Below are 12,032 nucleotides of genomic sequence, written 5' to 3' on the forward strand. Positions count from 1 at the left end.
GCTGATTTTAAAGGGTCTGGACAAGTAACTGACTCAGCTGGCTGAAGCTGGGCAAGGCAGATGCCCTCCTTGTCTCCAGGCAGCTGAGAGGCAGCAGGCTGCAGAAAGGCAGTTCCTAAAACCTGGCTGGGAAGTCAGCGAGGTGGCACCGGCCTCGTCCCTAGAAGGGAAAAGCTGCCGGTCTCAAGCTGGATCTTGGCCAGAGATCATGTGCTCCAAGCAGAAATGATGAACAAGCCTGGGCCTGAGGACAGCCCTAAAGGGGACCCCACCCATCAGCACGGGTCTGCCCATCTGCAAGAAAGCCTGGGAACAAGGTCGTCCCTCTCTTCAAAAGCCTATCGACGCCACCAGAAGTACCAGGGAAACGAAAGAACAATTACATCCCCTGTTGTCACTTCATCAAGCAGGAGGAGCTCCCCAGAGTCTGGAGTGCCACAGATCTGAAAGACTCTGTTATGGAAGCGGGGACAAAGCGTCTTCGTGGGCAATTCCAGACCTCTCTGGAAATCATCGAATGGAAGGCCAAAAACGGTGGGGATTTGCTGGCGCTTCACTGAGCTGAGTCAGCTCTCTACAGACTCAAAGGACTGCGAAACTAAGTCAAGAGAAAAGGAAAGGAGCAGAGCAGCCCAGAGGCTGATTGCACTGGCGGCCACACTTACCCCATTTCTGTTTCACTGCTCTACATTTCCCCACACTGGGAGATCACAACCGGCAGCTTGGGTTTGTTGTTTGGACCCGTCGGCACATTCTGAGGACAGACAAACGTATAGCGTTAAACCTCATAAAAGCTCGGCAAATCCCGCGAGTGACAGGTACTCCAAGACCGGCTGAGAGAGAGATGCCTACAGCATCAGGAACCGGGAAATCCAGACACAGCTCCGAGTCGCACAGAAGCACCATCACGCATTTGGGCAACGGACCCAGCCATAAGCTGCTGCACTCTCTCTGCGGGCAGAGGTTTGGGATACAGACCAGACCCCGATCCCTCCAAGGGGAGGGAAGGCACAGAGCTAAAGCCAGAGAGCTCCTCCTGAGATACAGCAGGCATCACGTCGCTTGAGGCTGCTCTGGCCTAAAGCTTGAAAGTTACTAATTACAGCTGCAACACGCGAAGCAAACTTGCCTTTGTACGGCCTTTGCGGAATCCAAACACCAGACAGTCCCACAGCAACCCTCATTCTGAACCTCTCCTTCTGCTGGACTCAGCTGCTCCTTTCTGAGTCTCTTACTTATTTCCCTCAACTCGCCCCTCGCTGCAGTGACGCACAAGGCAGGCACACCGCAACCCTGCCATCGGTGCTCCTGGCAAAGAGGGTCAGCAACACGTGCATCACACCGCGCCGTACCCTTCCTTGCACGGGACCTTTTCTCAACACCGGACGGGGGTCAGCTCTGTGCTCGCCCCGCTTCCCAGACCGAGGGTGGAGGCCCTTGCGCACATTAGCCAGGCGCGGGCCAGGGAGTTAAGTTTCGCCCGTCTCGAACTCACCGCTGTTTGTTACATCTCCTCATCTCCTCAGACACCCAGTCACGACGCTGGAAGCCCTTCAGGAGATGACTTTCATTTTTCTTATCAAACACGCTGATCACGGATCAGCAGAACTGATCATTCAGCATCCACGGAATAATCCCGGGCAACGGCACAGAAGTGATCTGCTTCACACCCTCGTCTGGGTTGCTGACGGAACAGCTTTTCAATTCAGCTTCCCCAACAAATGCAAAGCGTCGCAAATAAAGCCACAGGAACACAATCCCCGCTCAAAGACCAACCAGCAACCACGACAGCACAGCATTTCTAAAGTCAATCTATAGGACAGCATTTGCCTCAACGCCTTTCCTGCCATTTTATAACAACGACAACCGGTAATACCAGTTATCAACGCTGCTGTTCCCTGGTACCCTCTAAACAGACAGCGGCAGAGAACAGAACCACCCTTGTCAATCCTCTGTACCACTTGCCCAAGGGGACGTTCGCGGAGAAATAGGCAAATTCAACTTACTTCCATTTTTCTCATGACCAACAGCCCATCGACGATTTTACCTAGAATGAGAAAATTCTTCCATCTCAATACGGCCGGATTTACCTTTGCTCCCCGCCACTCATCACAGGTACATGCACTTTTGGTCCCGCTGGAAAGTCTGGTGCAGTGTAAAGCTACTGGCCACGTCAGGGCTGGCTTCCGAGCTCTAAACCGGCAAAGGAAACGATCCCTCTTAAAATGTGCTCCACAAGCGAGGGGCGAAGAACAAGCAGTCCCCGGCTGTTTCTTCGAGCAGCTGCGCCACAGGCAGTGTCCCTCAGCCGGGACGCCAGGCCGCCGCTGCCGGTACTCACCGAACACGACGGGTTTCCCATCCAACCAGTCACATTTGGAGCACGTAACGAAAAACTGACAGCCGTTGGTACTGGGACCACTGTTTGCCTGGGGGGAGAATGGCAAAATACCAACAGTGTACAATCAAAGACTTGCCAAAACCGAAGGCAGACGCGCCTCACGTAGGAAAAAGCTGTTGCTCTAGACCCAGCCTAGCTTCTTTTTAGCTTGTGGCTACACAAACCACGGGCAGCAGATACGCATCCGCAGGAGAGCACCCCGGGCTGGGACGCGGCACGCCACCCAGTCTGGTCATGCCGCTCTCACCAACTTCCCACCGTACTTCTACGCAGGCACGTTCAGCACAAGATCGCGCTGAAATCTGGGCTCTAGGGCACGCTCCTGAAAAAAGGCCAAACTTTTTGGTGGCGAGTCCTTCCTGGCTGCAGTATTGTCCCGGGGAAAACTGAAGAGACAGAAACCAGGGCAGAAAAAAAAAAGCAGCTTCCTGCTAGTTGGAAGGTTTCCTCAGGACAAACCAACCCAAACGTGTCTGTTCTGACGACCAGGATGAGAAAGGCAACGATCCCAGCGGCACAGGGCTCACGGAACAGCGCGATGCGGACGGCAAATTGAATTCACACCTGAGCGCAGCACCCGGAGCGTGCGCGCTCTGCTAAGAACACGGCTCTGCCACGCTTAAGTCCATTCCGGTTTTTCAAAGCTCTTTGGACACCCAGGAGATACTAAAGCCCGTTTCTGGGCCGGCAAGTGAACTGGGCACGTTTTGCAGCTGCAGGGCTGCACGGGACACAGTCCCGTGGCATTTTTACTTATCGCTAGCCAGCTGCGGAAGGACCCAGCTGGGAGGGACCACGGCTTGGCCCGGCAGAGCGACTCCGGAGCCACGCCGCTTTCACACAAAGCTGCCGAGACCAGCGCGGGATCCCTCGTCCCACGCCACGGCACACTGCTCGCTTAGCTGTGTCGTGACACCTCTTTCTGGGCCGTGCTTGGAACGGGAGGAGTAACTAATGCACATGGCGAATGCTCTAAGCAAGTGCTTTAAGGGCAGGGCAGCTGAAAGAGCTGGGCGAGAAGCAGCTGCGGACAGGAACGCTGCAGCACCGGCTCCCCTTGCTGTCTGTGGCCAAAGTCAGGGTACTGTTCCTACCAGGCAACGGGCAACGCTTGCAGTTTTTCCTACAGCGTGGAACAGGAAGCCTATGTTAGCAAAGGCACCCTGGGAACGCTGCTACGGCTTCGGAACGCCCCACCTCTTTGCCTCCCCCTTGCTGAGGTCAGTGCTCGGTAACAGCATCGGGGAGGAAGAAAACCCCACCGCTTGCCACCCTACACAAACCGCAAGAGCCACCAAGCTCTTCTCAAAGCTCATCGAGCAAAGCCTGCCCCAGCCCTCCAACGGGGGAAAAGAAAGGATGCTGCAGGATCATCATCGGGACCTGGCTGTTCCTCCACGCATTAACCCACGAGCAGCCTTCTGACGAGCACTTACACAGCCGGTCTTTCAGCCCTTGGGTCCAGCGGTGGAGATGTCTGTTGCCTGGCAAATACCCGATACACCCAGGAAAAGGGCACAGAGAAAGTACCTAAAGCTTTTCCGTCTTACAACGGCAGTGTTTTCTACTCACCATAGAGAGCAGCCCAGGAGCAGAGTGTTTCAGCTTGAAGTTTTCGTCGGCAAAAGGACCCCTGTATATACTGGCTACTCCGGTGCCGTCTCCCTGGGTGACAGAGGTGCCCCGTCAGCCTCAGCGCTTGTTCTGAGCCAGCGCTACCCAACGGTTCAGTTTATTAAAACACAAATTTAAAAGCCCCACGCAAAAGGACAGGGCTCAACTCTGCCCCAAATGGATGCTCCCCTGCCCTCGATACGCACCAGGAGCCAACACATTCAATGTCTGGTGCAAGCCCTAATGCTTGAGCAGCTCCAGGGGAAGGAATAAAGCCCGCGGGGGCATCGCAGCAGCATCGCAATTAGCGACCACCTAAAGTCTGCTGCGGCTGAGCCGCCTGCCGTGCGGTCGCTCCCCTCAGCGACTTTCAGACAACCAAGTTTTAGGAAGTTTGGATTAAAAAAGCTTCATCACGCCCCCTCACGTTTTGAAACGCTTCCACAAAAGAAATCATTTTACTGGGTCCTAGGACAGCCAAGAGACCCCGCGGTCCTCCAGCCTTCCCCACACACTCTGCTTCTCCCCAACTCAGAGCACGACCACCACTGCCGGCACAAACTCTGTCCTCTTTTGGCACAATTCACTGACAAAAAGTTCGTTTGCACGGAAACGATCTCTTGCACCACATGCTTCTCGGTTGCCTACTTAAGGTCACTCTCCGCAAAGCAAAGACAAACTCGCAGGGTTTCTTGTTCGGGGGGACAGGAGAAGGCGGGGAAGGACAACAGGGTAAAAAAAAAAAATCTTTGCCAATTTGAAAAGCCTCGAGCTGTACTGCCACGGGGCTTTTTAGAGAGGAACTCTTTGGGGGAGGAGAGGGTATGTGCACACAAGACTCACGATTCCTTTCCAAGTACATTACAGCCTGCTGCAGTGAGATGGCAGCAAAGCTACAAGGAAACCTCCAGTGACTACTGGGGACCTCAAAAGAGAGCCAACAGAGCCCCCAAATCAGCACGCACCCTTGGAAACAGTGCCTATTACACCACGCAGGAGAAGCCCCAAAGGAATACAGAGGTACATACGTTTACAAAGTCACCTCCTTGGATCATGAAATCCTTTATCACCCTAAACAAGGAAAAGAATACTTAGTTCTCAGCAGACAAATGCCTCAAGAAGAATACTACGTGGTAAAAAGGAGTTTGGCCTCGCAGCAGCACCACGGAAGTTATCAGGGCCTACGAACGCTACAGTCTCAAGTCTACCACAAATATTAACTACTGGTTGCTATCAGGTGATTTGGGAGCCACTGCTCTTCGACCAGGGACAGCGATTAGGTGACAGATGCCAGAAAATGATCTCTGACCTGGCCCACCAGGAACGGGGGATCCCTCCCAGTGACCCCAGCGTACACGTCTGACAGCGCCCCCAAATCCCCCACAGCTACAGAAGGACAATTAGCTGCCACCCACAAAGGCCTCCCAGACCAGTAACGCCTTGAAGGCGCGTCTCAAAACCCCAGCTGGCTCAGGCTGCTATTTAGGTGCCTGAACAAAAGCAGGGGAATTACCTGTGGAAAGTGCTTCCTTTATAACCCACAGGGACACCATCTTTCCTGCAAGGAAATAAACAGGAACATCACTGCGACTCACTGGACAGCCCACGCAAAACCCTCCCAGGGATCCGGAGCCCCAAAGGGCTGCCCTGTACCTCAGCAGCTGCCTTGATACACAACCAAGCGCTGCAGCCTGGCTCTCAGCTGGTGCTCTCGGAGGCACAGGGAAACCTCCGGTGGGCCCTGCACATGAACTGACGGTGTTCCCTACAACCTCCACACCATCACCTTGACGGGATCCCGCGGCAAGCTGCAGCACGGGCGGCTGCGGGTTGCAGACAGGCCGTTCTAGAGCGACCTGAGCACGAACACAGTCATGCCCAAATGGCAAAGTCTGCCACCTCCGCGACTCACCGACGAGCCCGGCACAACTTCATCCCAGCAGGTTTCTCTCCCTCTTTCCTTTTGTACTGGGACAGTGAGAGAAAATCCCAAGTGACCCTCCTTCCTACTTGCCCAGCCCTCTTTCTCGCAGTAGCCTACTTAAAAAGACCCACTAGAACCCACTTACCTGAATTCCCCCGTACAAAACTGCCTGGAAAACAAAAAAGAGAGCAGAGCGTGAGGCACATCCGTCGGCCCGTGGCAAAATAACCGGGCGGCGAGGAGAGCCCTACCGTGACCTTAAGGCAGCCCCCTTCATAGATGCACCGGGCCTATCGGAAGCTCCACCGAGGGAGCAGAGAGGGACCGGAGGCCTTCACCTTCCAGCCAGACGGGCTCCCCCGGGGATCAGCATGCTGCACCGTCACATCTCTCTGGCAACGCAGAGAGGAGCAAAGCAGGTGCAGCAGTTCGCGGGGGCAGGCAGTCGCTCTGCCACCAGAGACGTTCCTGCACCGAAAACCCTTCGCAGGCCGGCTCCAGGCTGAGCCGCAGGAACGCCGGCCGCTCCTCACCTGAAGTTCTCCGCCGTTTTGGGGACAACGTCGGCGAACAGCTCCATCTTCATGCGGCCGACCTCCTGGGCAAGACGGCGGCCACATGAGCCTTCTGGGCCCCACTCGCACCCACCGGCCTCCCCACCGCTGCACCCAGGCAACTCCCGCCAAGTCAGCCTCCTGCTGCAACCCCAGCCCTGCAAGCCCCCTCCCGATGCAGCCCTGCACCTCCACACCCCTCCCCCGCAGCACTGCCCCAAGCCCCTGCCCACGCGCCCCTGCAACCCCACAGCCCCCGCTGAACCCCGACGCGCCCCTCCAACCACTTGCGCCCCTCACAGCCCCACGACGGACCCTGCGACCGCCCCCTCCCAGCGCACCCCCACCCTTGCGCTCCTACACTCCCCACGAGACCCAACAGCCCCCCCCGCACCCCGGCCAACCCCCTCCCGCACCACCAACAAAAAGACCCCGCCCTGCACCCCTGGCCGCTCCCCTCCCCTCCCCAACAAGCCCCCCCCGCCCTCCCGCTGCACCCCCGCAACACCCCACCGCACCCCCGCCGGCCCCTCCCGCTGCACCCGCGGCCCCCGGCCCCGCCGCGCGGCTCCCGAGAGCCCCAGGGGCCGGGGCCGGGGCCGGGGCCGGGGCCGGGGCCGGGGCGGCGGCGCCCTCGCCCACCTGCCCGCCGATGGCGACATCGAAGAAGACCACGGGGTTGTTGGGGTTGGACGCCAGCACCGCCATCGCGGCCGCCTCTCCCGGCAGCGGCCGCGGCAGCGGGAGGCGGGGCGCGCACGCGCCTTCCCTCGGCTGCCCTCCCTGCCTGCCGGCGGGCAGCGGCGGGGGCTGGCGGCCCCGCAGCCGGGGCTCTGTGGCCCCGGCCCGCCCCGGAGTCGACCCGCCAGGCCGGGCGGCGCCGGGAGGGTGCCAGGGGCCTGCGGAGGGCTTGAGGAGATTGGCGTTCCCCTGGGCTTTGTCCCTCGTGGGCAGCTCTCGGCTCCCTTCTTGGCAGGGCCGGGCTGCTGCCCTCTGGCCCTTGGCGCCGGCCCCGCCGGGGGAGACCCCAGCCTGCTGCCTCCAGGATGGCTCCTGCCCCCGGGGCTTTCCTGGGCAGCTTGGCAGGGCCGGGCTTCAGCAGGGGGCAGGGCCTGGCCTTCAAGCACGTCTCCTCCTGCCTTAGTGCGGGCCTGCTGCAGCGCAGAGGGTAGACAGGCCAGCTCCAGTGCCCCACGGGAGACTTCAGGGAGCGCTGGCGAGCGGCACTGCTGCGGCCATCACCAGATTGAGGATTTGGGGCTACTGCTTAGCGACCCCCTTGCTCTTCCCACCTTGCCTTGAAGAGCAAGAATTCTAATTGGCGAATAGCAGTAGGAGAGACTAATGATTATGCTGGGAAAGTAAGTCTCAAAGGGAATAAATGATCAAATACGAAATACAATCTCTATTGCCAATGCTGCTAGCACGCCCCTGTAAAATCCCAGACCGAAGGTCTTCATTAACCAATGCTCTGTTCGTGGTTAGAAACAAGGACAGTCTGTTGTAGTCCAAGATGTCTGCCAGACAGGATTTATTACGGTACCCGCTGTGTGTAATCCTTGAATCATGACCAAAGCAGCTGCGAGCCCCCGGAGACCCAGCAGGAGCATCGACACCGTTCGAGGCCGTCTGCCCCCAAGCCCAACGGGACGCAGCGGAAACGAAGGAAGAGCGACAGCAGGGAACTGCAGCCTCCGGCAGCCTTCAGCAGAGGTGGCTCCAGGGCAGCAGCCAGGGGGTTGTGGGTGCTCCAGAAGGAAGCCCGAGCGGTCCGGGCTGTCCCAAACGGCACGTCATGGTGACCGGGGTGCCCCGAAAGGTACACGGAGGAGTCGTGAAAGGCACAGCAAGGGAGATGGGGTGCAGGAGAAAGTGCAGCAAGGGAGATGGGGTGCAGGAGAAAGCACACGGCGGGGCCTGGAGCTGCAGCCAAAGGCACAGCAAAGATTTGGGGGAGCCCGAAAGGCACACCGCGGGGCCTTGGGCTGCTCAGAAAGGCGTCCTTAGGGGCTTTATCGTCCTGAATGGCAGTGCAATTGCCGTGGAGATCACTGAAATTCACACCTGGGGGGCTGGGGCACCCTGAAAAGCACAGCCGCGGGCGGCAGGAGCAGCTAAAGGCTAAGTGAGACGTGCAGGGGAAGCCCAAAAAGCCGAGCAAGGGTCTCGGAGCAGCCCAAAATGTACCCTGGTGGCCTGGGGTAGCCCTCTGGCAGACAGACAGAATGCTCTATGGTGTACCAAAGGGCACACCCACACACCCAGGGGTTTTGGGCGCACTGAAAGGCACGTTGAGGGGCGCGGGGAGACCCAGCATCACACCCAGGGGTGCAGCGTGTGCCCAAATCCATGCGCAGGGGGGCTGGGCACACCAGTCGCTTCCCCTTGGCCCCGTGGGCTGTGTGTGTGCAGAGAGGCTCTGAGCGTGCGGGCCCCTCTGCCCCGCCCAGCCCCCAGAGCCTTATGATGTCACTCAGCCGTTCATGACGTCAGCGCACAGGTCCACTAGACCTGGGGCGCTGGCACAGTCCCTGCACACACCGTACCTGCTGGTGCTGCTGGTGCTGTGCCAGTGGCTCTGGCGGTGCTGGTGCTGCCAGTGCAGCCAGTGCTGTTGCTGCTGGTGGAGCTGGTGGAAGCGGTGCTGCCGGTGCCGGCGGTGCTGGTGCTGGTGTCACTGGTGGAGCTGGTGCTGGCGGTGGAGCTCAGCCCGTAGGCAGCTGCCCGTGCCCTGCCGATCCTCGGGGCTCGGCTCCGCCGCTCGCAGCCGGCCCCCCGCAGCGCCCGCCGAGTCCTGCCGGCCCCTGCTGCCCGGGGAGAGGGGAGGCGAGGCCGTGCAGTGCCCGTTCCCACGGGGCCATGAAGAGCATCTGGCGGTTCCTGCGGCGCAGGACGGCGCGGGTGGTGCCCGAGCCCTCCGGGAGCCGTCGTGCCGATGAGCTCCGGCCGCACGGCCGGGACCAGCTGCACCCTGCGGCCGCCACCATCGACTGCGCCCCGTTGCGGCCGGTGCAGGAGCCCGACACCGGCCGCTGGGGCGAGGAGTCTGCCCTCCGTAAGGCGCCACCAGACCAAGAAGCCGTCGAGGAGAGCAACAGCTCTGGGGGGGCGGTACGTAAACCCAAACATTTTAAATTGCCGTCCTCCTCGTAGGACGGCGCTACACGCCAGCGTGAAATCAGACCTTTCCTCGAGTCATGTCCGATGCAGAGTTGTTGACAACTCTTTTCTAAGCTGACGTCAAGCTGGTGGGAGTCCTGGTTCTCGGAAATGCTGCCCCTCTCCCCTCTTCTGAGCTGCTTTCCTAAGTTCTGCCAATCTGTGCTCTTTATCTCTGAACAGACAGGGTCGGGTTCATCCCCTTCCCACCCGAGCCCTGGAAGCCGTCAGCCGTCAGATATCGTTGATGCGGAAGTGCTTCAAATAATTGTCCGATTGCTCAGCGTGCGTGAGCACATGTCTCTGGTGCAAGAAACCAACCAGAGCTTGTCTCAGCAGCTGAGCAGAGCTGAAAGAGAAGTGGAAGAACTGAGAAAAGCCCTCTCGGAAAAGACATCGGCTTTACACGTAACACAAAGAGAATTACTTCAGGTCCAGAATCAAGCAAAGGAGCAGCATGCTGTACTCCTTGAGACAGACCAGGAGACGAAAGACACCATCGAGGAGGCAGAAGAGCTGCAGGAGGAACTGGCCAAGCTGAGAAGTGAAAACCTTTTCCTCCGTCGGCAGCTGGGAGAGGCGCAGGAGACCGCCCAAGCACAAGCGGTGAGTGATGCCTTAGGAAGCGAGGCCGTCAGAGTAGAAGAAGGGGTGAGGTGAGCACTGCCCCCTTTTGATGGAATTGCAAAGGTTTTCGCAAGCCCTGAGACGCGCTTAGACATCTGTATGTACGCGTATGCACTGACTGGCTTTACCCCGCTTCCTACTTAAACGCCCTTAAGATTCCCAAAATATTTTAGGAAAAAGGTCTGTTATTTGTGGGAGCATACCCAAGATAATAGAAGCCAAATCTGATGGCTCCACTCTTGTCTCTAAAACTCGGGGTCTCTGAAAATACTGGCAGTAGGGCTGGCAGGCCAGGAAGCCCAGACCACCTTCTTGCCGAGGAGATGTGCTGCAGTTTGCTACCTGGTAAATGGCAAAAGCTTGTGTTTTCCGTGGCATCACTTCTGCCGTGTTCTTGCACTAATCAGTGGGTTGGGTTCTGAAGTGTGCAGGATCAAATGAGGTGCAGAAAAGGATTATTATTGCTAATTCCCGATAAAGTGTCTGGTAGCCATTGGAGAGGTGGTGCTTCTCATGGGCTTTGACACCAAGACGTGCAGAAGTGCTTTGAGTAGAAGCATGGAAACCTTTTGTTCCTGTGACTCAGACAGTGAGGGATCAAAGGGATCCGTATCAGATCCTGGCCTATACATTCAGAAGGTTTTTAATCCATGTCCAAATTCAGTCCGAGATTTCAAAGCTGCAGCAAAAGCTAAAGGATTCAGAACACCAACTCCAGCTGGCAGAGGCCCATGTTTCAGAGAAGAAACTCCTGGAGGGGGAATTGAAGGGGACCCGAGCAAATGAAGCTTGTGCGCAGCAAGAACTTCACGAGGAGCGGCTGAACAGGTACCCAGAGCTGGGGAAGGGCTGTGCTGGGTGCGGAGGGGAGGCGTGTGCCAGCAAATGCTGCTGGGCCAGCCTGCAGCTCCCTGCTGCAGCTCCACGGCTGGCCCTAGGCGGGCTCAAGGAGTCAGGGCAGCACGGGTTTTACCTCCTTTGTGTCCTTTGGACCTGCCGGTGTCCCTGGCAGAGCTCCCCCCATCCCCTCTGTGTCAGATTTGAAAGAGCTTTGGAGGCTTCAGCTGCCTCAGAAGGTGCGTGGCCCCTCCTGCCAGCCCAGTGATTTGGTTTACCCTCCAGCTGCCGGCAGGGCCCTTTCTTGTGCCGCTGGCATTGAGGATCCCGGACACAGCACGCACCTTTCACGTGCCACTGGGAGGTGGGGACAGCCAGGACGTCCTGATTTCTTTCTGCCCTCGCTGTTGCCCAGGGCAGGTGCAGAGCAGCGTGGTGTTGGGTTTAGATCCCAGCCAGCCTTAAATTCACGGAGGCAGGCCTCCACGTCAGTGTCTCACTGTCAGCCCAACGTGCTTTTAGGAAGCCCCTGGAGCAGCAGGTGGAGGACCTGCAGCAGCAGCTCCAGCATTTGGGGGACGGAGACGTCGCTGGCCAAGACCCAGACGGAGCTGCCAGCCAAGACCAACTGGAGCGAGGTGAGCTGCCGCACAGACGGGTCCTCCTCAGCCGGGGAGATGCCGTGCTGGCGGCTGACTCCGTTTCTAAAGACTGTGTTTAAAGACTGAAGCTAATGGGACGGAGGAGTGACATTTTCAAACTCTGTCGGGGCCCACGGTGGGATTTAGAGATCAGCTTGGTGCCCAGGCTTTTTGGAAGCGTGTCTTCACACAAGAGGTGATGAGCCGTAGAGGACCGCTGCTGCCCAGGACTGCGTGACTCACGTCCCAGGCTATGGGGCAGGAGGGAGCTCGAG

The 12,032-nt window shown here is 58.3% G+C and overlaps 1 protein-coding gene across 1 annotated transcript; it reads right to left on the reverse strand.

Moving 5' to 3' along the window:
• Positions 1–670: 670 nt before the first annotated feature.
• On the reverse strand, positions 671–7,201 carry LOC147414048 (peptidyl-prolyl cis-trans isomerase H-like). Its single transcript, XM_086476274.1, has 9 exons — positions 7,136–7,201; positions 6,473–6,537; positions 6,085–6,108; positions 5,529–5,573; positions 5,044–5,086; positions 3,974–4,066; positions 2,342–2,429; positions 2,007–2,047; positions 671–754 (listed from the first exon to the last, which is right to left on the reverse strand). The coding sequence occupies exons 1-9, from the start codon at positions 7,199–7,201 to the stop codon at positions 686–688; spliced, it is 534 nt and encodes a 177-aa protein (XP_086332400.1). The 3' UTR covers positions 671–685.
• Positions 7,202–12,032: the final 4,831 nt, after the last annotated feature.

This window comes from Leptosomus discolor, chromosome 20 (assembly GCF_034619465.1).
Source record: "Leptosomus discolor isolate bLepDis1 chromosome 20, bLepDis1.hap2, whole genome shotgun sequence".
Classification (NCBI taxonomy): domain Eukaryota; kingdom Metazoa; phylum Chordata; class Aves; order Leptosomiformes; family Leptosomidae; genus Leptosomus; species Leptosomus discolor.

Excerpts from the sequence above, each read along its gene's own strand:
- LOC147414048 (XM_086476274.1), bottom strand. The coding sequence starts at position 7,201 with ATGGCGGTGCTGGCGTCCAACCCCAACAACCCCGTGGTCTTCTTCGAT. Across the intron at positions 5,574-6,084 it reads TTTTGTACGGGGGAATTCAG|GAAAGATGGTGTCCCTGTGG; the intron begins GTAAGTGGGTTC and ends ATTTCCTTGCAG. Across the intron at positions 4,067-5,043 it reads AAGGAGGTGACTTTGTAAAC|GGAGACGGCACCGGAGTAGC; the intron begins GTATGTACCTCT and ends TCTGTCACCCAG.